Source organism: Paroedura picta, chromosome 5 (assembly GCF_049243985.1).
Source record: "Paroedura picta isolate Pp20150507F chromosome 5, Ppicta_v3.0, whole genome shotgun sequence".
Taxonomy (NCBI): Eukaryota; Metazoa; Chordata; class Lepidosauria; order Squamata; family Gekkonidae; genus Paroedura; species Paroedura picta.
The window spans coordinates 37,870,472-37,893,006 of record NC_135373.1 but is presented as its reverse complement, the minus strand read 5'-3'; the positions used below and the strand labels follow the sequence as shown (position 1 = coordinate 37,893,006).

The following is a 22,535-nucleotide window of genomic DNA, read 5'->3' as shown; positions in this document are numbered from 1 at the left end:
AATATCCCCAGCTAAGGTCCCCCCCCCCCTTCTGTGAATCCTGCATTCCCCAAAGTTCCACCCCAAACCCTCCAGAAACTTCCCACCTGGGATTTGGCATGTCTAGGAAGCCACAATGATTTGTGTTCTAGTGACGTCCAAATAAGACTGTGCTGCATGTTCTGGAAGGCCGTTCTGAAGCTTCAAGCACCTGAAAGTGCATCAGCAGCATTACTATCAAGTATGTTAGCATATGTTTTGCATGTGCTTGAGAGTTTAGCTCAAAGTGCTGGTTACGACCTTTAAAGTTCCTGTATCTCTGACAGCTAAAGATCATCAAATGCAGCTTTCCGTAGCATGGAGGGGATGGTAGTAGTTCTGCTGTACATGCAGGACGTCCCAGGTTCAGCCTCCAGCATCTCCATTTTTAAAACGGATCAGGTAACAGGTGAAGTAAAAGATCTTTATACTTGAGACCTGGGACATGATATTGCTACTGATGGACCAAAGGAAGGCAGTTTCATGTGGTAAACGCAGGAGGAAAGTGTCATGGGTTGAAGGCTTGGCTGCTCCAAGAACCATTTCAGAGAGAAAAAAATTGGAAAATCTAGTTAAGAGATTATTTTTTGTCATCCTTGCAATGCATGCTTATGGGCAAAGTGAGGGGTGTGTTATATATACAGAATCAGGTGCTGCAGGTCTGCCCAGATTGGTCAATGCAAAGCAAATGCATAGGAGGGATTGGGTGGCCATGGTACATTCAAGTGTACATTCATGCTAATGCCACCACTGAATTGACTCGTTTTGGCATTGCTGCCTTTATCAATAAAGGTAAAGATAAAGATATCCCTTGTGCAAGCACCGGGTCATGTCTGACCCTTGGGGTGACGCCCTCCAGTGTTTTCATGGCAGACTCAATACGGGGTGGTTTGCCAGTGCCTTCCCCAGTCATTACCGTTTACCCCCCAGCAAGCTGGGTACTCATTTTACTGACCTTGGAAGGATGGAAGGCTGAGTCCACCTTGAGCCAGCTGCTGGGATCGAACTACCAGCCTCACGGACAGAGCTTTCAGACAGCATGTCGCTGCTTTACCACTCTGCATCACAAGAGGCTCTTGCCTTTATCAATAGTGAGGCATAAATAAATAAAGCAGCATACATAAGATACTGGAACAGATATGTTAAATATAGTTGGCTCCTTTACATATAGTGATATATTAACTATGTAGGACACTAAGGACCTTAATCGCCTTACTGAGGTCAACATACTTTGGAGAAAGGCTGGCTCCTACAGGGCACTCACTGGACACTGGAAGTACTCATCTGGACCAGGACCTACTTTAAAAACATAAGAGGCATCAAAGAATTTTATCTGGCCTTCTGGTCCACAGAATCGATTAAGGTCATTGGTCTGTTCTGGTCAGTGGTGGCATTAGCATGAATGCACACTTGGATTTTAATGAGGCTATATTTCAAGGCTTGGGTTTTTAATTTTAATAAATATTAATATTTAATTTTACAACATGTTTTACCCTACAGAGGGTTGAGCACATTTTAATTATTTTGACTCTTTTGGGGGGTGGGTTCTTGTTTTGGGTCAGGATATTTTCTCCTTTTGGTTGTGGACTATATAATTGGAGTTAATTATCCATAGCCAGTATTTCTGAAGAGGCACATCTGTCAAGTGAATAGAGAGATCACATCTGGACTGAGGTAAAGTGTCACATAAAGGCAGAAATGCAAAAAATGCCCCACAGCCCACTGTTAGACCCTCCCCAACTACAGAAGGAGCACAACCGTGGCCAACATGTGAGACTGCAGGTTTTGATGGATCAGCAATTCAATCAGTAAGGCGTTTTTGGAACAAGCAGGTTGTTGGGGGTCTTTATTACTGCAACAGAAAGAGAATGTGGCTGCTGCCAAGTCTGACCATTACACTGAAAATGAAGGAATTGCTCCTGCTCTTAGTAGGAGACTCTCATAAGCTAATCAGTAATGCTGCACAGTTGACATTACTAGTTATGAAAGATACCGGGGGAGGGGGAATCAGTGCCTCTGTCACAAACACACATGAGTTAAAGGCAAGATGAACGTCCACTTCCACTCAAGCGTCTAACCGACCCCATGGCGTACAAGACGAGCCACGACAACACAGGAAGAAGGCTGCTAAGTGACCCTCCTCAGATGGGCCTCAGTGCTCTCCAGCTAGTGTAACCCAGCACAAATGGACTGCTCTGGCGACCGTTTTCTTCTGCAGGAGGCTGATGGCTGAGCCCAAGCAGTGCTGTGCCCCAAAGCCAGGGCTTATAGTTCGTCCATCATGGCTAGTAAGTCGGCTCCTTTGCTAGTGCTCTCCTTGGGCTGCTCCGCCACCTCAAACTCTTCCATGATGCGACTCAGCTCCTCGTTCCGCTCTTGGTCCTATTTCAAAGAGTCACATGATTATTATACAGAATATCTCAAAAGGGAACAATGTTGAAAATTTAACCCCCCCAATGCTATCTCGACCACGTAAGAAACAGATGTTTGGACTTTCTACATTTATTCTTTGAAAACCATTATTTAAAAATGAACGTAACCTCAGGTAACTTCAGAAAGAGTACCATGCGGCTGAGGAGTTCCTGGTTTTGCAGACTTTTCCTAAATGAGACTGATGCACAGCCAGTTGTACTGACTGGGGGCATCTGAGTAAGATTTTAAAGCCTGGCACCAAAACTCAGGTCACTGGGACTGTTCCCTGTGGCAAGGCACCAAGAAGCTCCCCTGGTCTTGACTGCTAAATTCTAGGAAAACAAAGCCTTGGGAACTCCCTACCACAAGATGTAGCAACAGGCACGGGCTAAAATTTCTGATAAAGCAATCCCAAGAAGTCCATGAAGAAATAAGTCTGCCTACTGATAATGGCCATAGCAAAAGATAATTTCCACATGCAGAGAAAATCAAAAGGAAGAAAAATCTCTTGGATGCACTGCTTCTTGGGAGCACCTGCCTGGTTACTATTGCAGACAGCATGCTGGACTTTTGTTCTCGTTCAGCCAGTCTCTTTCTATTGCATTCATAAAAGGCGCCCCCCCATATGCAAAGGTATTCAGTGTGAGCCACATCTTTATGTTGTCAGTTATGCAAGCAGATCACATTAAACACAGACCCACCTGCATGTTCAGCGAGACTGAAAAGCCTGTATAGCATTATCTATGACAAATCTTGCTGTCTGGAAAGCCTGTGCTATTAGTTGTCTATACCTGTGCATCCCACGCAAAAATATACTTCATCCAGTTATTGAACTAAAGCCAGCCCCCCCCCCAAATGAAATGCCAGAGCAGCCTTTTTCAGCCTTCTTGCCCTTCAGTAAACCCTGAAATATTCTTCAGGCTTCGAGTAAACCCAAAGTGATGTCATGCCCCCTGCCACGCACCCCAAAGTCACATGTCCCTTTTTACTTTTAGATTCCATACACACACCCACACACACACACACACAAATACATATATACACATATATACACACATGGGATTGATTTGCCAATATAATTTCTTGTTTCCTGGATGGGGAAAGGTGGCCTGGAGTTCTAGTTTAAGCGCTACCAGCTGTTCTGGTGGCTAGAACAAAGAAATCCAGGCCATGGTGCCAAGCTCAAGATTTTCCCTTTTCCCACCCAGGCCCCGAAGTGGCCCAGCAGCCTGCTGCATCTGCCACAGGGACAAACACCCAGGTTGGGGCCCCTTCCCACCCACTCCAGGCCCATCATTTGAGAGGGGGTAAGTCAACCTGCCCAAATAAGAAGAAAACCCCAGGTACATTTTAAAAATCTTTTAAAAATACATTGAAAAATGAACTGCTCCCCTGCACCTGAATAACCCCTCCAGGGTTCTGGTGCAAAACTAGGGTTATGTGTAATTCTGGTTGGGAAACGCTGCCATTGAGAGCAGAGATGGCATACCTGATCTGCTTTTATGCTGACAACTTGATAAGAAAGTTCCTCTGGGCGTGTCAGTGCTGCATGTCTTGACGGAAAAAAATAAAGATACCTAGATGAATTTCATTTACTGCCCAACAGGATGCTACAAAGATAATTTGTCTGAGAAGCTGCTGTTGGTAGCTTTCACCATAATTTTATTATGCTCAGCGCATCAACCATTGATCTGCATTGCTGGATCTGGTTAACATCCTCTGTGTAGAGGGGACATACAAGGACCACTCCCCTCTTTTCTCCCCTGAAGCCACCCCTTGCCTGCATCCAAACCACACCAAAACGGAGACTGATCATACTCTTCCTCTTCATCTGTGGTGAAGAGATTCAGTCGGAAGCCCGCCTCAGTGCCCAGGGGCTTCTTTATCTCCAGGCCGCCCATTAGCCTGGCCAAAAAATTCAGCTCTTCTTTAGCCAGAGGGTTGGGTGCGGCATTCTCCTGTATGGAATAGCAGTGCGGTTGTTACACAGAGAAGCAAATCAAGAAACCATATATTTTTGAAAACTACGGGTCACTCGCTATCTGATTGGCCCACACCAGTAATAGCCCTCCCTTGTAGATGAGCCCATATTGGGAGAGAGCCTCTCCCAAACAGCCCTGGAGGCTTGCATTCCTGGAGCACTGTGGGGCACAAGGCCATAGACCCCTCCTCCCTGGCAGCCTTTTTCTCCAGGGGAACTCATCTATGCAGTCATTCTGGGGGAACCCCAGTTCCCCCCTGGAGGCTAGCATCCCTTGGACCCCTGTGGGGCACAAGGCCACAGTCCGCCTTCTCAAGCAGCCCTTTTTTCCAGGGGGGACTGATCTCTGTTGTCTGGAGATGATTGGTCATAGCAATATCCCCCCTCCAAAACAGCTATTTTCCCTTGGGAAGCTGATCTCTATAGTCTGCAGATGAACTCCAATTCTAGGAGATCTCCAGACCACACCTGGAGGTTGGTGACCCCTGGGTTAGGATCGTCCTTGAAGTCTGGAGGTGGGCCTCAAGAATCTGGGAGGTGAGTGGGAGAAGAATGCCCACCAGCTCCATGGGACCCGGTGTGGCCTCTGGTCTCCCTCCCTCCCTCTTAGCGGTCTTCTTCAGAAGAACTGGTGCCTAGAGATCAGTTGTTATTCCTGAAGATCTCCAAGTCCCCACCTAGAGGTTGGCAACCCAGCTGGCAGCACATGGAGGAGGAGTGGGGGATCAATCTGGGCTCTTGAGATTAGAGTCTCCTACTGTTTGAGATCCTACTGGATCTCAAGATTCGGCAGGGAACAGGGCAATGGGAGGGTCAGCATCCAGGGCAGACATGAGTGCTAGTGCCCATTGTATTCCTGGGTACAAAGGACTTTGCCCCTAGTGAATAAATAAAGTGGCACTGTGAGGTCTCTGCACATCAAAGTCACTGTCTTTTATGCACTGGAGTTTCCCTTCACTTTTATCATGTATTCTCTTCAGATGTATTTCTTTCTTCTGAATGATAATTCGTTTTCACTTTGCAGGTTGGTCAGACTTTCCTTTTTGCTTCTTCATGGATTTAGCTCCCATTTTTTCTGCTTTCTTGGCTTCCAAGGCAAAGGAAAGCATTTGGCTCCAAGGCAAAGGAAAGCATTTGGCTCCCAAAGCAAAGGATTTTCTCCCCCCCCCCCAAGGAGAACATGCCCCCCACCAGGATTGTGCTGCAGTCTTTGCTCATTGGTCAGTTTCAAGCTTGGGTTGCCTTTTGGAATTGTAAGGATTCTTAAAACTGCTTTCTGGGTAACCATCCTGTCTATACTCTAGTACTGCTTAAGCATTTAAATATTATAAGCTCCCTATCTTAAGGCTAGCAAGATTTGGGGTTCAGCATTCAAAACTATAGACAAGACTTTTGTGTGGATCCCCAAATTCCTTCAACTGTTCTCCCCCTTTTTTTCTCCCACCATATGCATCACACAGTGGGGTGTATCTGTGTGTGTTGAGAAATGCTTCCAAGGGCTGCTGTCTGCTCCTTCCCACCCTTATCATCCCACCTTGTCAGTTTCTTTTTTTTTAATTAAGAGAACTCGGTACAGTCAGATTCCTGGTTGTTGTTTTTTTAAAACGATTCTAGCAAGGTATTACTGGGGTTTTTTTAACCCCAACAGGAAAACCTTTATATGCTATTCATCTTCTTTAGACTCCAACCTAGGCTGTACAGCTCAGATAGTAAGCCATTAGCCTGAAGATCAGAGGCTTATGTTCAAACCTAGCTATGATTGGTAATTTTTTTCTCACAGAATATTCAGTTTACATCTTTTCTTTTGTTTTGAAAAAATAGCACAGACATTTTTAAAACACAAGATTTTCAAAAGCCCAAAATGTAAATTGAATCAACATGGCCAATTCTGTGAGGGGGAAAAAATTAACACCCAGAGCAAGGCTTGCACTTATAAACTGATCTTCAGGCTAACATCTTACTAATTGAGATATACAGCTTAGGTCAGAGTCTAAAGTAGATAAGCAGCATATAATGGTTTTCATGATAATTTTTAAAAAATGGCAATGGAATCCAAATGTAGCAACTTCCCTTAATTTAAAAAAATACAATAAATTGACAAGATGGGAGGGAAAGGGGGGGGGGGGAGGGAGAAGACAGCTGCCCTGACCACATTGAGTAATGTTCTGATTAATGTTCCACCTTGAGACTAGGGGACTGCTCTTATTACAAAGGGATTGCACCATGGAAGTGTTTCTGTGTGAAGACCTCAAGCAGGTTCTAAACACAGCAGCACTTGAGAACGTAAAATACAAGAGACTAACCTTTATACGGGATGCCGTATTTTTGGCTGTTCCCGACATGTGTGTCTCCACAGGCCGGCTGATGCTATACCTAGAGGCAAACAGGTAGGGCGTTAGGTAGGCCGGAGGAAACGGGCCAAAAGCCCAGGACAGAAGTGTTGTAACTTCACAAGCCGTCGCTTACATGTTTGTTCCCAGTTTAGTGACTCTGTCTCCATACATGTCGAATGAGCCTTCTCGGAGTGGAAGGACATAATTCCCACCGTGAACGAACTCAGTCCTTTTAATTTCATCTCCTTTACTGTTGAAAATCCTGAAAAAAATAACCCGAAAGCAAAACAGAATCACCATTTTTACAGCATAGGCTAGTGAACTCTAGGAAGTGAGTGATTTGAAAAGGATCTGTCAGGTTTGGCTCAACTGGGAGAACAGTAACATGTGTACTATTCAAGAAATTAGGGATAATAGGTTTGCCAGACTAGGGCTCTACAGAATCAGACCATCAAGGTCAGTACTGTCTACTCAGACTGACAGTGGCTCTCCAGCCTTTCACATCCCCTAGTGCTTGATCCTTAGTGTTGCCAACCTCCAGGTTGTTGCTGGAGATCTCCTGGGATTACAACTAATCTTCGGGTGACAGAGATCAGTTCACCTGGGGAAAACGGCTGCTTTGGAAGGTGGCCTCTACGGCATCCTATCCCATTGAAGTCCCTCCCCAATCTCCAGACGTTTCCAACCTGGAACTGGCAACCCCAGCGATTCTATGCTAGTCATTGCATCTGGGATCTTCTGCATGCCAAGCTGATGCTCTTCCACTGAGCCAAAGCCCCACCAGAGACAACCTTGCTCCTATTTAGGATGGCCGTTTGTTTTGGACAGCCCGTCTAACATCACCCTCAAGGCAGGGTCTCCCTCCAGGATGAGGAGGATTGCACCTGGCCTACTACCAGCGATGTACAGAAAACAGCTTGAGAGAGTCACCTGATGAGCCCTGGAACCTCTGTCCCCCAAGGAACTGGACCCGAGGTTGGGAGGACAAAGCGGCCGTTGGAGTTCTGCACTTTATCTTTCAGGAAGATGGACACCTGCAGCAGGACGATCCCAAAGTTTTGTCAAGGAAATGGTCCCAAATACAAATAACGTCGGCTTCATTTTCACACCTCATCATGCAAGACCCTTTCCCCGGTTTTACTGGAATGGCTTTTCAGAAGTTCCTACCCTGATGTGCATGTCCTGAAAGAAGATGAGCAGTGTCTGCCGAATGAGCTGAAATTCGCCATCAGAGAGGGAGCCGTACGTCTGGGAATGAGAATCGGGTTGTGATATGAGCAACGCACAAGGCTTTTGATTCAGTGTTATTCGTATTTATAAAGGCCCTTTTAAAGTGCTTCATATAGCTCTACAACAGCTGGTAAATGTTTCATTCTGATTTCAGTGACAGGCTACTTAAAAAGTCTGACTTCCCAAGGCCACCCAGTGGATCTCTAGCCGCTTCTGGGATCTTAAACCAGGGTATATGGAAATATACGAGCCACCCTGGAAGGGTGGGCTATCATTATTATATTATTATTCTGATATAGAATCATAGAATCATAGAGGTGGAAGGGACCTCCTGGGTCATCTAGTTCAACCCCCTGCACTATGCAGGACACTCACATCCCAATCACTCATCCACTGTAACCTGCCACCCCTTTTCCTTCACAAAATCAGCCTCTCCGTCAAATGGCTATCTAGCCTCTGTTTAAAAATTACCAAAGATGGAGAACCCACCACCACAACATATATAAAATATAAGTTCATAAGTCCAGTAGTATTTATAGTTAGTTAAGTAAAGTTTTCAACAGGAGTAAAAGAAGGTGGGCGGGTCAACAATTGGACAGCTTACTGTGAAAGCAAAATTCCCTTGGCTCTTGCAAAGAAGTTTTCAGTTAATTAGGAGTGAGATATTGAACAACAATCCCCCGTTTCCTTAATTAACACTGCCTTAATTAACACTGCATCCTGGGCTCCTGCTATCTCCCGGCAGGAGGGCTGGAGGTGTTTCCCTCAGCTCTGCCTGGCTTTTAGCCCAGGAACGGAAGAGTTGAAGGAGCTTATTGGAAAAACACCTTCAATTTGCCGCAATTGCCCTTGAGTCTCATAGGATCTTAAACCAAGGTCTCCCAGGTTAAGCCATCAAGAAATCAACACCAGATCTTATGACCTGTCAAACAAAATGGCTGAATATGTGATAAGAGCAAAACTTATTAATCTAATGTATAACAGACGAACATCAGACTTCATTTTCTTCTGAAGTCTCTTAGACTATAATGATCAGTAAAATAAGGTAGAGAAAATAATTGATTTCTAAAATGTAAATTGTAATATTATGGGTCCTTTCTTCTCTTTCTTAGAATCATTGAATCATAGAGTTGGAAGGGGCCATACAGGCCATCTAGTCCAACTCCCTGCTCAACGCAGGATCAACCCAAAGCATCCTAAAGCATCCTAAAGCGGTCTTCTAGAAAAAAATTATTTATTACTTTTAAATAAATTTAATAAAACTTATATTTATTTACCAGAAATATTTCTGGTAAGGGCTAGGAGGAGCTGATCTCACGGCTTTAGTGCCACTCAGCACTTCATACCCACTCAGGGTGGCTGTCGTGCCCAAGTGCCTCCTTCTCCAAACGGCTTGCCTGTCCGTCCAGCGGCTTGCCAATCCATCTCCCCACCCCTGACCACCCCCTCCTCCTTCCACTTCCCTCTGAGGCTCGGAGGCTGCAGATCCCTGCTGCATAAGAACTGCCCCTGCTGGTGAGTTCTCTTCCCATGCTCCTCCAGCCTGCAGCCTTTCCAGGTCCTGGGGAGAAGGACAAGCCATCTGCAGAGTTCTCCCCCCTGAATGCAATGGGCTTGGCCCCTATGATATGTAACATTATATGTATATTTTATATATATGTAATAAACAACAACAACATGGAAATCTAGATCCAAATAAAATTAACTTATTTCATGAGTCCTGGCTTCTGTTTCAGAATGGCACTACGTTCTGAATGGGTTACAACTTTTGTATTACAATACTGACATTATATTTAGAGTTGTTGATCTATTTCTGCCCACAGCTTAAATCCCCAAATGTTGCTTTCTTTCATCATTAGTCATTCCATCCCCATTTGATATCCTCCTCTCTGTTTCCTTTATAATCTCCTTCTGGAAATCTCTGATTTGTTATATTACATTTTTTCTGTAATCACGCCCGACTGCAACTAGACAAGGGAACCAGCCACACAAAAGCTGCTAAGAGAAAGTTTGTGCACACTGCTTTTCCTCTTGTAGCTCGTCTGTAATTATAAGTAACCAATGATTGAACACAGAAGCTGTACACTTACCTCAATGAGCTGCCTAAAGGTTTCATCAACTTGATTCAGAATGCTGGGTGAGTCTTGGATAAAATCCTTGATGGCATCCAGGTGATTGAAAGTGACAAGCAGAATGTCCTTAGGTCGGGGGCAGAGCAGAACCTGGTATTTGAATGCCATGGTCATGAGATCATAGAGCTACAGGACAAAAAAAAAAAACAAGCAGAATTTAGTTAGATCTCGGAACCCAGGCCAGTTAGCTAAGCCACCATACCTGCAAGCACAGTTCTAACTAGAGTCACACTCTTCTGAACTTCAATGGACTTAGAAGGGCTTAGGACTGCCCTGATAACTGGTTTAGCGCATCTCATTAGCAAAACTTCTTATTTCCTTCCTCAGAGACAAGTTCTTGGATGAAGATTTTTGCAGACAGAAGATACTTTTATCAAATCTTTGATCAAATCCAAGCAACACATCCTGCAATTCTCATCTTGGGAATGCAATAGGTGAGACAATGAGACAAGCAAGGACATTTTAAAAACCACAAAACCCCAAACGCTCAGGAAGCAATCCTGATGTGTGTCTGTGTTGATGCATCCACATAACGGCAGTCAGCCTGCTGCCCATTTGGATTCCATGGGCTTAGTCAGCCAGCAGATTCCAACCCCCCCCCCAAAATAAATAAATAAATAAAACTGGTATCTGAAACTGCTAGGTGATAGGAATTAAGTGGAACAAGGTCATTTGCAGGGATCCAACAAGCAATGAACGCAATGAGGGAAGTGTACTCTGCATGGTGCACCAAAGCCGCTATATGACTTCTCCACCACACATGCAAGTCCTGCTGTTTCAGCCATTTTTTTCATATTTTTCAGAAGTTTCTGGAATAGGTTAGGACCCACAGTAATGGGTTTAAACTACGTGTAGAATGGTACCAGCTAGATATCAGGAAAAATATTCACAGTCAGAGTAGTTCACCAGAGGAATTGGCTACCTAAAGAGATGGTGAGCTCCCCCTAACTGGTGCTCTTCAAGCAGCTGGACAGATACATACCCTGGATGCCTTAGGCTGATCCTGCAGTGAGCAGGGGGTTGTACTAGATCAGGGGTAGTCAACCTGTGGTCCTCCAGATGTCCAGATGCATTTGCTGGCAGGGGCTCATGGGAACTGTAGTCCATAGACATCTGGAGGACCACAGGTTGACTACCCCTGTACTAGATGGTCTGTATTGCCCCTTCCAACCCTGTGGTTCTATGAAGAGCGTCGGGCTGTGACCATATTTCCACTATGCTGCACATCCACGCTCAACTCACATGCAAGGTTGTGTGCTTGCCTCTAGTTCCACTTAATAGCAGTATTTCTAGCAAAGAAGGAGTGTTCTGCATTCCTCTTGGTGCTGAGGAAAATGGGAAAGTTCTGCCTTACCTTATCCATGCTGGCTTGGTTCAGCCTCATGATGGACGCATGCGCTAGCCGGTCATACACAGTTCTCAGGGCCTTCTTGGAATAGAGCTCCTGCGGCTTGAACAGCTCCTCCATGAACTTTTCATTGAACATGGTTGTAACGATGTCGTTCATAACTGTAAAGACAAAGAAGACCAACCACGTTTCATTTTACAGGACAAAATGGGAGTTTGTGGCTGAGGGAAAGAAGGACTCCAGAGGATGCTCCAAGTGCAACCGTGACTCACCATCTCCAAGAAAGAAGGCCCTGCACACGGCTGTGCTTGTTTCCAAATGCCCTTCAAGATGGCATCCCCAACCCTTGCTGCCAAGGGATTAATTAGCAAATTAGCAATGTAGGACTGGGAAACATCTCCTTCTCTGGAGAATGAAACCACAAGGGGCTGCTCTCGCTGTTGCTCTTCCAACAGACTCACCATACAAACAAAAAAGGCAGAAGCAACTTATTTGAATCCAACAGCTTTATAAGTGGAATGGCGGATGGCGGATGGCGGATGTCTCTCTTTCACACCGGCAACTTGCACCAAGTCAATTTCTCATGATTGGGAAAGAAAGCCTTCTGAAGCCACAGCACCTTGTTAGAATTATGAAGGAAGTTATTGTGCCTGGTCCCCACTTGCAATGAGTTTGGGCTGAGAGAACACAATCAAATGCCACTAGCAGCAAAAAAGTAAAAGTGGTGACTTTTGCTTTGTTAAGTATGGATACATTTCCAGCTCAGCCCGGTCCATGAGAACATCATTGCACCTGCAGAATTCAACATCGATATTTCTGTAATTGCAGTTGTAGCACAAAGCCTGCCCTCATGGATCTTTAATCACTAGTTTCAGGTGGGTATCCATTTTGGTCTGTAGGAGAAGAGCAATATTTGAGTCCAGAAGCACCTTAAAGACCAACAAGGTTCCCAGGGCTGAAGCTCCCTTCATCTGAAATGAGAGCTCTGACTCTTGAAAGCTTGTGCCCTGGAAATCTTGTTAAAAACCTTTAAGCCGCTCCTGGACCCGAATCTTGCTATTAAATTACTAGATGGTATTCCCTTTGCATGAGCCTCTTGTGGCGCAGAGTGGTAAGGCAGCCATCTGAAAGCTTTGCCCATGAGGCTGGGAGTTCAATCCCAGCAGCCGGCTCAAGGTTGACTCAGCCTTCCATCCTTCCGAGGTGGGTAAAATGAGTACCCAGCTTGCTGGGGGGTAAACGGTAATGACTGGGGAAGGCACTGGCAAACCACCCCGTATTGAGTCTGCCATGAAAACGCTAGAGGGCGTCACCCCAAAGGTCAGACATGACTTGGTGCTTGCACAGGGGATACCTTTACCTTTACCTTTTATTCCCTTTGCCTCTAACAGTAGGTAAGCACTGCTGGTCTTAAGAGGATGCTCTCATTCATCACGGCAGATACCCCTCCTGCTAACTGTTGTTTGGACATGTGTAGATAATCTTGGAAACTGATGGGACAGAGCACAAAAACTTCCCAAAACCAGTTCAACTGAGGATTAAATACAGAGCAGCAGAAATATTCTCAGTTGCTAAAAGTAAAACTCTCAAGAACCAAGCTGATAGGATAGCCCTGGTTGGGAAAATGTAAAAAAAAAAAAAATTCCATTCACCAGCAGCAGATTTTAAGTGTCTGGAATTTTTGTAGCCAAACTGAGATAAACGGCAACTTCCTGGGGCAGGGGGACATAATATATAGTATGCGGGTTTGGTCTACAATTAAACCAGATTCATGAGGGCAGGTCTGATACTTAGGAGAGTATCAGCACTGGTCAATATGGTCCCTCCTCCAGTCTTAGAGAAGATGGTCTAGTGAATCCCCCCCCCCCCCAAGGCTTTCTACATAGTACCAGTTCCTTTTCTGGATGCTGTTTTCTATTTTCCTTTGTAAGAATAGCAGATGTTCTAGATAGTATCCAACAGTGGTTGCTACGCTCAGGCCCTGGGGATGTATGAGTAGAACCTTTATTCTGAAATTCCTTCTTGAACATCTCTACAACAATCCCAGCCAAGCTACGCTATAAAATCTTATAAACAACATTTACAAGAATCACATGCTACTCATGAAAAGAGCCACCTATAGTAAAATTGAACAGTTCTTCCATATCTCCTTTTAGGACTTCTGGAATGTGCAGCCTCCTGCCTGATTTGTTCCTCTCTTAGCCCCAACCGGAAAAGTTCCTCTTGTTGGCTAGGAAACACATCCAAGAGGGAGCAGTCACAAGAGTCCCCGCTTGCATCGTTTTTCCATGTCTATATGATGTGTTGAATAAACGTGCCACTCTGCCAAAATTGAAGCCACGTGAAAAACCAAGTGGGCAAGGCAGCTCACTCAGCAGCTCTCCCATCACTCCCATCACGCTCTTAAGTACCAGTAGGCGATTAAACTTGGGGCTGTCCACATGAGCTAGGACTTACTGAACTGTTCCACTGGTTATGGTGGATCCCTGCATGGGTGGCATATTTGATTCCCGAAGTACTGGGGTCCTTGAAACATGACCCAGGAAAGCTAGACAGTGGCATCATTACATGCTGTCACACCAGTAGTCATGCCAAAGCCATCTGGCCCACCTTATAGCTCATATCTTCCCATAGCACACAAGCAATACACCCCCCCCCCAATTTACTTCCCAAACTATGGTGCAACTTGAAGAAATGGCAGCACTTGGAGATGTATCTGTTCCCTGCTAAAACCTGAGGGCTTCCTCTGCTTAACACATTCCAAGGCTATGAAATGAGATGCAGCAGCGATTTACGAATACAAACCCAGGGTATCTGAAGATGCCAGAGGAGGACAGTAACACACTCTGGGCTTAATTAGACGACAGTAGACTGGAACTAGTACAAGACAGCTGCCTACAAGAGCAGGGGGGCAGGGGCGGGGCTGCAATTACATAGCAGGGGAGGAAATGGGTGAGAGCACCGGGAGCAGCGTGACACAGAGACAGCATGCATGCTCTCTGCCTGCATTTCGCTCATGAACAATGCTCATGGTACTCATGCAGCTGCATGCTTGGGCTCGGGTGGATTTGGAAAAGATTGCCAACGGGGATGTTCAGCAGCCGGTTGGGTCAAGGCCACTCAGGTGAATTCCCAAAGAAGCTGACTTGAGGAGTGCCCGCGAGGCCACTTTGTTCTCCAGCTCACCGTCAGGGTCGTTTCTGCCGGTTTTTAAGGGCAGAAAAGTCTCCGCCGAAGAAGTGCTGGTCGGACAGTCGCTACCACTACAGCAGTGAAGCAGCAGGGGGCGGAGTGTGTTTGTGTGGGCACGTGGTTCTACTGCATGCAGCTAAAAACGTTACAGTACCTCGTCTCCTGTCCACCTCAGTCCATTCATCTACATGAAGCATAAAACAGAAAAGAACGATGGGTCAAGTAGTAAGAACAACACACTGACAGGCAGGCTGAAAGGGGGGGAAATAAATAAAAAAGAATCCAAGCAAGGGATGTCAGAATTTAGGGTGCTGATGTGTTGGAATTAAATAACAGAGAAAACTGAGCATTAAAAGTTTTAAAATATATATTACATATATTAAAAGCTGCACTGTATGGCATGGGTATTTATCACCAGCAGTGTTGCAAACGTCACTAAACAAAGGCCTATGACACTTACATACCGTATTTGCCGGCGTATAAAACGACTGGGCGTATAAGACGATCCCCCAATATTTCCACTCAAAATATAGAGTTTGTTACATAACATTACAGTTCTATGGGCCACTATGGGCAGCTATGTCTATTCCAACTGAAGTGTACCCGGCATGTACCCCCCCACTTGGAAGCATATTTTTCCGGGGGAAAAAGTAGTCTTATATGCCAGCAAATACTGTAATTCCAGTTTTCTCCCCAATACAATGATACAGCTTTTTTTCTGATGCACATGAGATACACTCTCAGCACAGAATTAAACAATAGCAAAGAGTGGTGACCCTAGGTACATATCATAGGAGGTGGTCTCCAAAAAGGATCAAATTTACATATATTGATTGGAGCCATAATTTACAGATCCCATTTAACCACTCAGCTACACTTTATAAAGAGTTTAATAGAGGTATTTAATATAAGAGTGTATCATCACAGTTCTGACCACTGAGGAAGACCCAGTAGGGTCAAAACGCGTTTGGTCTTATGTGCTGTTAGATCTATATAGTTTTTATGAAGTATTTATTCTGTTTTTAATTGTGCACTGTAATAAATAATCAACACGTTTTTCATTATTTTATTGTACAACTCAACTCCTGAGTTCCTACCATAATTCCATCCTACACATCAAACATGCTACAACAGACACCCTGTGGGGTGGGTGAAGCTGAGAGAGCACTGATATCACTGCCCGGTCAGAACAGTTTTATCAGTGCCATGGCGAGCCCAAGGTCACCCAGCTGGTTGCATGTGGGGGAGCGCAGAATAGAACCTGGCATGTCAGATTAGAAGTCCGCACTCCTAACCACTACACAAACTGGCTCTCTACAACACCCCTTTGGGATAGGTTAGGCTGACAGAAAGTAACTTGCCCAGTAAACTCTATTGGGAGTTGAATTCTGGGCCTTTTCCTAACCAAGATTTCATCAAGTCCATCACAGTGACAGAATTTTAAACATTCTCCTACTAAAATCTGCAACTCAGCATCTAATGTCAGTGCTTGAAGAATTGAAATCTTTTGAGCCCTGTTCCTATGCATCAAGTTGACTTGCATTCTTCCAAATGTCAACCTTGTTTTGACCCCCTTCATCCCCCCTCTTTTCATATTTACATGCCAAATGCTTGTGTTGGGGGAATCAGGAACAATGCCCCTCAAAGCTAACCCAGTATAAGTTTTGTCCTAGAAGTAAAGAAATGTTTCTTCTATAACATCTGGGATTGCAACCCTTTGTGTGACTCTGAGCATGGGATCAGGAGTTTTCACCCCTATGGCTTCCTCTTAGGATGAAATGTTTCCAGTACTCAAATCTCTACCCAGGAGTGTTCCCCACTGCCGGGTTTCCAAGTACTTCTAACATGGAAATGTTTTCAGACATGATGGTTGACAAATTATTGCTGGGTACAAAAGTAGCATAGCTCATCAATAAAAACTGGAGCAGAACCTTGTGGACTCAATAAACAGGTGGGATTTATGTTTCCCATAAAACAGCATCTCTTCATTCTCATACAAAGTTTTCTGTTCAAAATGTATGTAGCATTAGGCACTCAAGAAATAAGGATCTTTATGATAATTGGCAGAAGAAAGACACCTTGAAAAATATTGGCATTACTCCTAGTAAAATATCTTGGCTCTAGATGTTTGAGAGATCAGATTATTTGAGAGCCATCTTGGTGTAGTGGTTGGGAGTGTGGACTTCTAATCTGGTAAACTGGGTTTGATGCCCTGCTCCTCCTGCACATGCAGCCAGCTGGGGGACCTTGGGCTTGTCACAGCACTGATAAAGCTGTTCTGATCGAACAGTGATATCAGGGCTCTCTCAGCCTCACCTCCCTCACAGGGTGTCTGTTGTGGGGAGAGGAAAGAGAAGGCAAACTGTAAACCGCGTTGAGACTTCTTCGGGTAGAGAAAAGCAGCATATAAGAACAAACTATTCTTCTTCATTTATTTACTTTCCAGGAGTAGCCAAACTGTGGCTCTCCAGATATCCATGGGCCACAATTACCATGCACCTCTGCCAGCACCATGGATATCTGCAGAGTCACAATTTGGCCACTTCTGCTTTATGCCCTGCCTGTCTCTCCTTAAGCTGCAAAAGCTTAAAGCATTTGCCTCTCTTCCATTTTATCCTCACAAAACACCCATAATGTAGGTTCAAGGTAACCCAGCAATCTTCCAGTATTCGAACCTGGGTCTCTCAGATCCTAGTCTGACATTCTAACTGCTACGCAACATTGGTTCTTTAGTGAAAGCTGCTTTTGGAGTGGTCTGGCTCCAAATCAGAGTCAGCAATTAAAGAATGAGAGGGTCTCAAAAATACGACAACAAACTGGAACTACCGACATAGAATGCTATTGGTTTGGGGAATGGAGACAGTTCAAAGCTTTGTGGACTTCTACGGGGTGAAGATAATTGTTGGTTTGAAAGTCCCAATATCTGTGAGACTTCTGCCAGTTAAAGATGACTTTCTTACTGCCTTGGTCTCACACCCACAGCAAACAGAGCAAAGCCTCCTGGTACACACAGGTCACCAACGGACGTCTGCTTCGGGTGGGTGGATGATATTTTCACATCCTTTCCCCACAGTCTCTTAACTCCATATTTCAATATGCTTCATCAGCAGTGAAGCGTTCTACTCACATCAACAAACACAGAAAAGCTTGCAAACTCCACATGGAAAGCACATCAAGCCACCGTTAGTGTACCCTGCAGAATACTTGTGTCTGTACACCCACAGAAAGCCAAGCATGGGGGAACCTGCGTCCCAGAAAAACATTATCATTCCTATGGAGGTGACCTGAATACTCAAGAGAAATAAATTATTGCCAAATGCTGGTGACCTTTCTAGGGCCTAGGGTTGGCAGCAGCCCCTTGCTCCACAGTTGAATGGACTCTGATGATGGATGCAGCTTTTGGGAATTCTGTTGAAAGGGCCATGGCTGGAGTGCAATCTCATGCAGTTACTCTAGTCCAAGCCAATTGATTTTGATAAGTTTAGATTGGAATAATCCTGCATGGAATGGCATCAGGAGTCAAGCAATACAAATGTTCCGACTTGACCATACCATCCCTCTCCCTCACCAGATACAGGAGTTATATAACTGAAGACACTGCACACTTCTGGCCCGTAACTCACTTTCTCTTATGTCAGTACTCTCAAACTTCGCCTGGTCTGCATCACACGTGCCTTACCGCAGCCTGCCTTTCTCAGATCTTCTGAGGACACAACTATTCTCTAACCCTGAGGTTGAGCCTGCAGTGTATTTTTCAGATAGCCAGTGTAGTTGGTGCAGGATATGGATAGGGGGCACACTAGATCATTTAATGCTGTTCAGTGGAATATACAGACATGCAGCATTAGTTAAGGCGTGGAGGTCACCTTGGGATGACAGGTACATCACAAATGAAGCCAGGATTCTAGTTTGTGTTACTAACTCTGAGTTAGGATAGAAAAAATTTCACTTTTATTTAGAATTCTAAGTCCCATGCAAGGAAATGTAAACGTTATGACAAGGGTTCACTCTGGCTACAATTATTCTTTTGTGCTACTTTGAAAGGTCAGTTAACAAACCCTAGATTCACTTCCTTTGACTGTTTCAGAAACGAAATCTTCTAGCAAGCAAGTTAAAAATGACATGCTGACCTCAAGATGGGGAAATCAACGGGCCCCAAGGAAGCCTGCTTGACCTCAACTAGGGCCAGAGCTTTCTTCATCCTGGTCCCCACCTGGTGGAATGAGCTCCCAGAGGAGATCAGGGCCCCGATGGAACTCAAACAGTTCCGCAGGGCCTGTAAAATGGAGCTCCTCTGCCAGGCACTTGGTTGAGGTCGACCAGTACCACCGCTTCCAATCGCCCCCCCTCAGCCTCCCTCCTACAACCATCACTGCAGACTCATTCTACTCACTGGGCCAGCATTGATTTATTGTTCTCCCCAATGTTCTAATGTTCATAATGTTATAGTTATTACTGTATTATTATAAACTGAGTTATTTGTATTGTTCCTGTTTGATGTAAACCGCCCTGAGCCTTCGGGGAGGGCGGTATATAAATATAATAAATACATAATTCTGGGCCTCTGGAGCTCTTTTCTTCCCACTTTAGGTAGTTTGAAAATAGAATCAAAACAGAACCTTTGTAGCTCCTGGATGTCTGATTTGTTTAAGCCACTCTGCCAGATGCATGAAGTAGAATTGCAGCCCATAAAAATGCACGTCTGCCACAATAAAAAGATGAGTCTTTCAGATGTGCCCTGAATACTGCCTCCCCTGTTCTTCAACATGCAGCAATATTCAAGGGAGAGGGGAGAATAGCCTGGAATCGTTCCAGATTAGTGTTTTACTAAATGAAGAGAATTCTTGATCTCTTTCAGTTCCCTCTAAGCAGACTTCTTACATGGAGAGCATGAAGCATGCAGTTCCCTTGCCTGCAACCTGATGGGGGTCCATCCCATCCAACACCTCAGGATGTAACTGCTTCACTTTGCTCCATGTGACAACTGGGCTTTCAGAATTAAGCATCTTCCCAAAGGGGTCAGAGTGCAAGTTTGGCACCTAGCTCACACGCAGGATTTTTATGGGGGGGGGGGGGTCTACAATACATTCCAGAACCTTTATGAAACTTACATTTTTTCTCACTTTAAAAACCCTTTTTCTATTTTTTTCCTATCTCGCACCATTTTCAAAAGGCTTTCATTGGTTCAACGAGTAACTTTTTGTATTATGTCTTTTATTTACTCTTTTTGGGAGGAGGAAGTTAATTCCAACCCCTCCCTCCCCAGTGCAAGGCCTTGTCCACCCATGCCATAGGAAGAGGAGGCAGCAGAGCATCGAAGCGGGTCCACGAACCCATCACTGCAGACTCCAGCTCTGAATGCTCCCCTGCACGCAACCCCCACTCCCCTGCAAGGAGACAACTAGCCCGGCTGAAGGGCTTCACGGTGCGGGTTTTCTGCCTGCCAAGAGCTTAACCCGTTCCGTTCTGCAGACCTCCCCTCTCGCAATCTCGCAACCTCCCCTCTGCCAGGGGTCAGCAAAGGGAGGGGGCGGAGCCTCCTTAATGGTCCTCTTTCCCCTCCCCCAATCCACGGGGGCGTGGCCTTGGCCGTCCGGCTGACCTTTGCGCGCCTTTTCACCCGGGATGCTCTGCGCGCGCAGCCGCTGGTCCAGAATGTAGAGCATCTCCCCGCCGAGGTTAAGGAAGAGCAGCGGAAGCGTCCGCGTCGACATGATGCCCGGCTTCGACCCAGGCCCCGCTCCTGGCCCGCTCGCCGAGATGGCTCCGCAAGAGGTTTTGGCGACGCCAGCCCCGTTGCTAGGCGACCGGAAACGGGGCACGAGCCAATCGCGGGGCGCTTTGGTGTGGGGCGGGACTTGTCACGCTCTCCGGGCGAAGAGTTGGAGAGGAAAGGGGGCGGGGAAGTGATATCGGTGCGCATGCGTATTGCGGGGCGGTCCAGCGTTTCCCGTCAGCTCAGGCGCATCTTAGTGGTTACCAACCTCCAGGCGGGGGTCGCGCCATGAAAGGGGTTAGTTTTCAGTTGAACAGATCCAGGTGCTTTCGCATCCAAAATAGTGATGGGATTTTCTTCTGTTCATCTGTTTAAGAAACGCCTGTTCATCTGTTTAAGAAAGACTTTTTCGAGGGTGAAACAGGCATCAATCCTAGCCCGTATATACCATTAGCTGTGCTATACATGTTGAATTGGACCCGTTTATGTATACACACACACACATATATATAAAGGTCCAGTAGCACCTTTAAGACCAACAAAGATTTATTCAGGGCGTGAGCTTTCGAGTGCAAGCACTCTTCATCAGACTATGATCTTCTTACATGGCAGGGAATATATAGCAAAAATCAGTTCTGTTACATCAGTAGACTGTGTCACAACCAAATACAGACAATGATAATCCTTTGTCAAAACAGCCAAACAATCCCCTAGAATTCAGCGTACTTTACAAAAACACAGGGAGAACCAAACTACCTTTTATTAGTGATCAAAGGTTCTCACATATGGATAGGATTATCATCGGCCGTATCAATGACTGTATCATTGACACAGTCTACTCATGTAACAGAATTGATTTTTGCTATATATTCCCTGCCGTGTAACAAAATCATAGTCTGACAAAGAGTGCTTGCACTCGAAAGCTCACGCCCTGAATAAATCTTTGTTGGTCTTAAAGGTGCTACTAGACTCTGATTTTATTGTGCTACTTCAGACCAACACAGCTACCCATTTGAATCTCTCCACATATATATACACATACATATATACGAGTCCAATTCAACAAGTATAGCGCAGTTACTGGTATATATGGGATAGGATTGATGCCTGTTTTTATTTATTTATTTATTTATATGCCTGTGTGTGTGTGTGTGTGTGTATATAAAATTTATATACCATCCTCCCCTTGCGGCTTAGGGCTGTTTACAGAGACCATGAAAACAATATGACAGACAACATAACTTCAATAACTGCAACAATGAAGATAGATTCAAATGGGTAGCCATGCTAGTCTCAAGTAGCACAATAAAATCAGAGTCCAGTAGCACCTTTAAGACCAACAAAGATTTATTCAGGGCATGAGCTTTCGAGTGCAAGCACTCTTCATCTTTGTTGGTCTTAAAGGTGCTACTGTACTCTGATTTTATTGTGCATCAATGAACGATAGCATTACTAACAATTGAACTGTTAACATATCGACTATAACCAGCAGATTAGTCAGTGTGGGATTGCTCCACGATGTGCTTAACAGGAGGGGGTTTGGGAGACTAGTGGATGTCACGCTTATCCTGGTGAAGCCACAGCAACTTGAGGCACCCCAAAGACTTGACCATTTCTTGTGGCAGAAGATTCTGAGTCAAGGCCTGGAGAGCTCCTGGAATTACAGCTGATCTGATGACAGTTATTCTGAAGAAAATGGCTGCTTTGGAGGGAGGCATTATGTTGCACTGAGCTCGGTCTTATGGATATAGGACCCCAATTTATATGTTAAATCGCATTATTAGATTACAAGCAGTAGTAGAGCTAATTACTAATGAAACTGCTAGAGCTTTGAACCTAATAGCACAGAAGCAAACTAAATTTAGAAGTGCAATCTATCAAAATCGACTTGCTTTGGATTATTTACTTACTGCTGAGGGCGGTGTGTGTGGAAAGTTTAATCTATCAAATTGTTGTCTTGAAATAGATGATGATCAGAATGTTATTCAAGAAATTACACAGAAAATGACAGGTCTTGCCCATGTTCCGGTACAAACTTGGAATGGATTAAATGTCAATGATTGGTTTGGAAACTTGTTTTTGGGAATTGGAGGTATTAAAACTATGGTAGGAGGAATTATTTTAATCCTAGGTCTCTGTCTCTTGTTGCCATGTCTTATTCCTATGATAATAA

General features: G+C 44.9%; 1 protein-coding gene across 2 annotated transcripts; it reads right to left on the bottom strand.

Moving 5' to 3' along the window:
* Positions 1 to 1,834: 1,834 nt before the first annotated feature.
* On the bottom strand, positions 1,835 to 20,519 carry OSCP1 (organic solute carrier partner 1). 2 transcript variants are annotated; one of them, XM_077337288.1, is made up of 11 exons: positions 20,249 to 20,519; positions 14,801 to 14,830; positions 11,461 to 11,615; positions 10,065 to 10,232; positions 7,912 to 7,992; positions 7,675 to 7,778; positions 6,878 to 7,006; positions 6,715 to 6,784; positions 4,249 to 4,388; positions 3,920 to 3,983; positions 1,835 to 2,400 (listed from the first exon to the last, which is right to left on the bottom strand). In XM_077337288.1, the coding sequence occupies exons 1-11, from the start codon at positions 20,358 to 20,360 to the stop codon at positions 2,284 to 2,286; spliced, it is 1,170 nt and encodes a 389-aa protein (XP_077193403.1). In that variant the 5' UTR covers positions 20,361 to 20,519; the 3' UTR covers positions 1,835 to 2,283. The 2 variants fall into 2 exon arrangements, with proteins under 2 accessions (XP_077193403.1, XP_077193404.1); XM_077337289.1 differs by lacking the exon at positions 14,801 to 14,830 and having other exon boundaries at positions 20,249 to 20,516.
* Between the last annotated feature and the right edge of the window lie 2,016 nt (positions 20,520 to 22,535).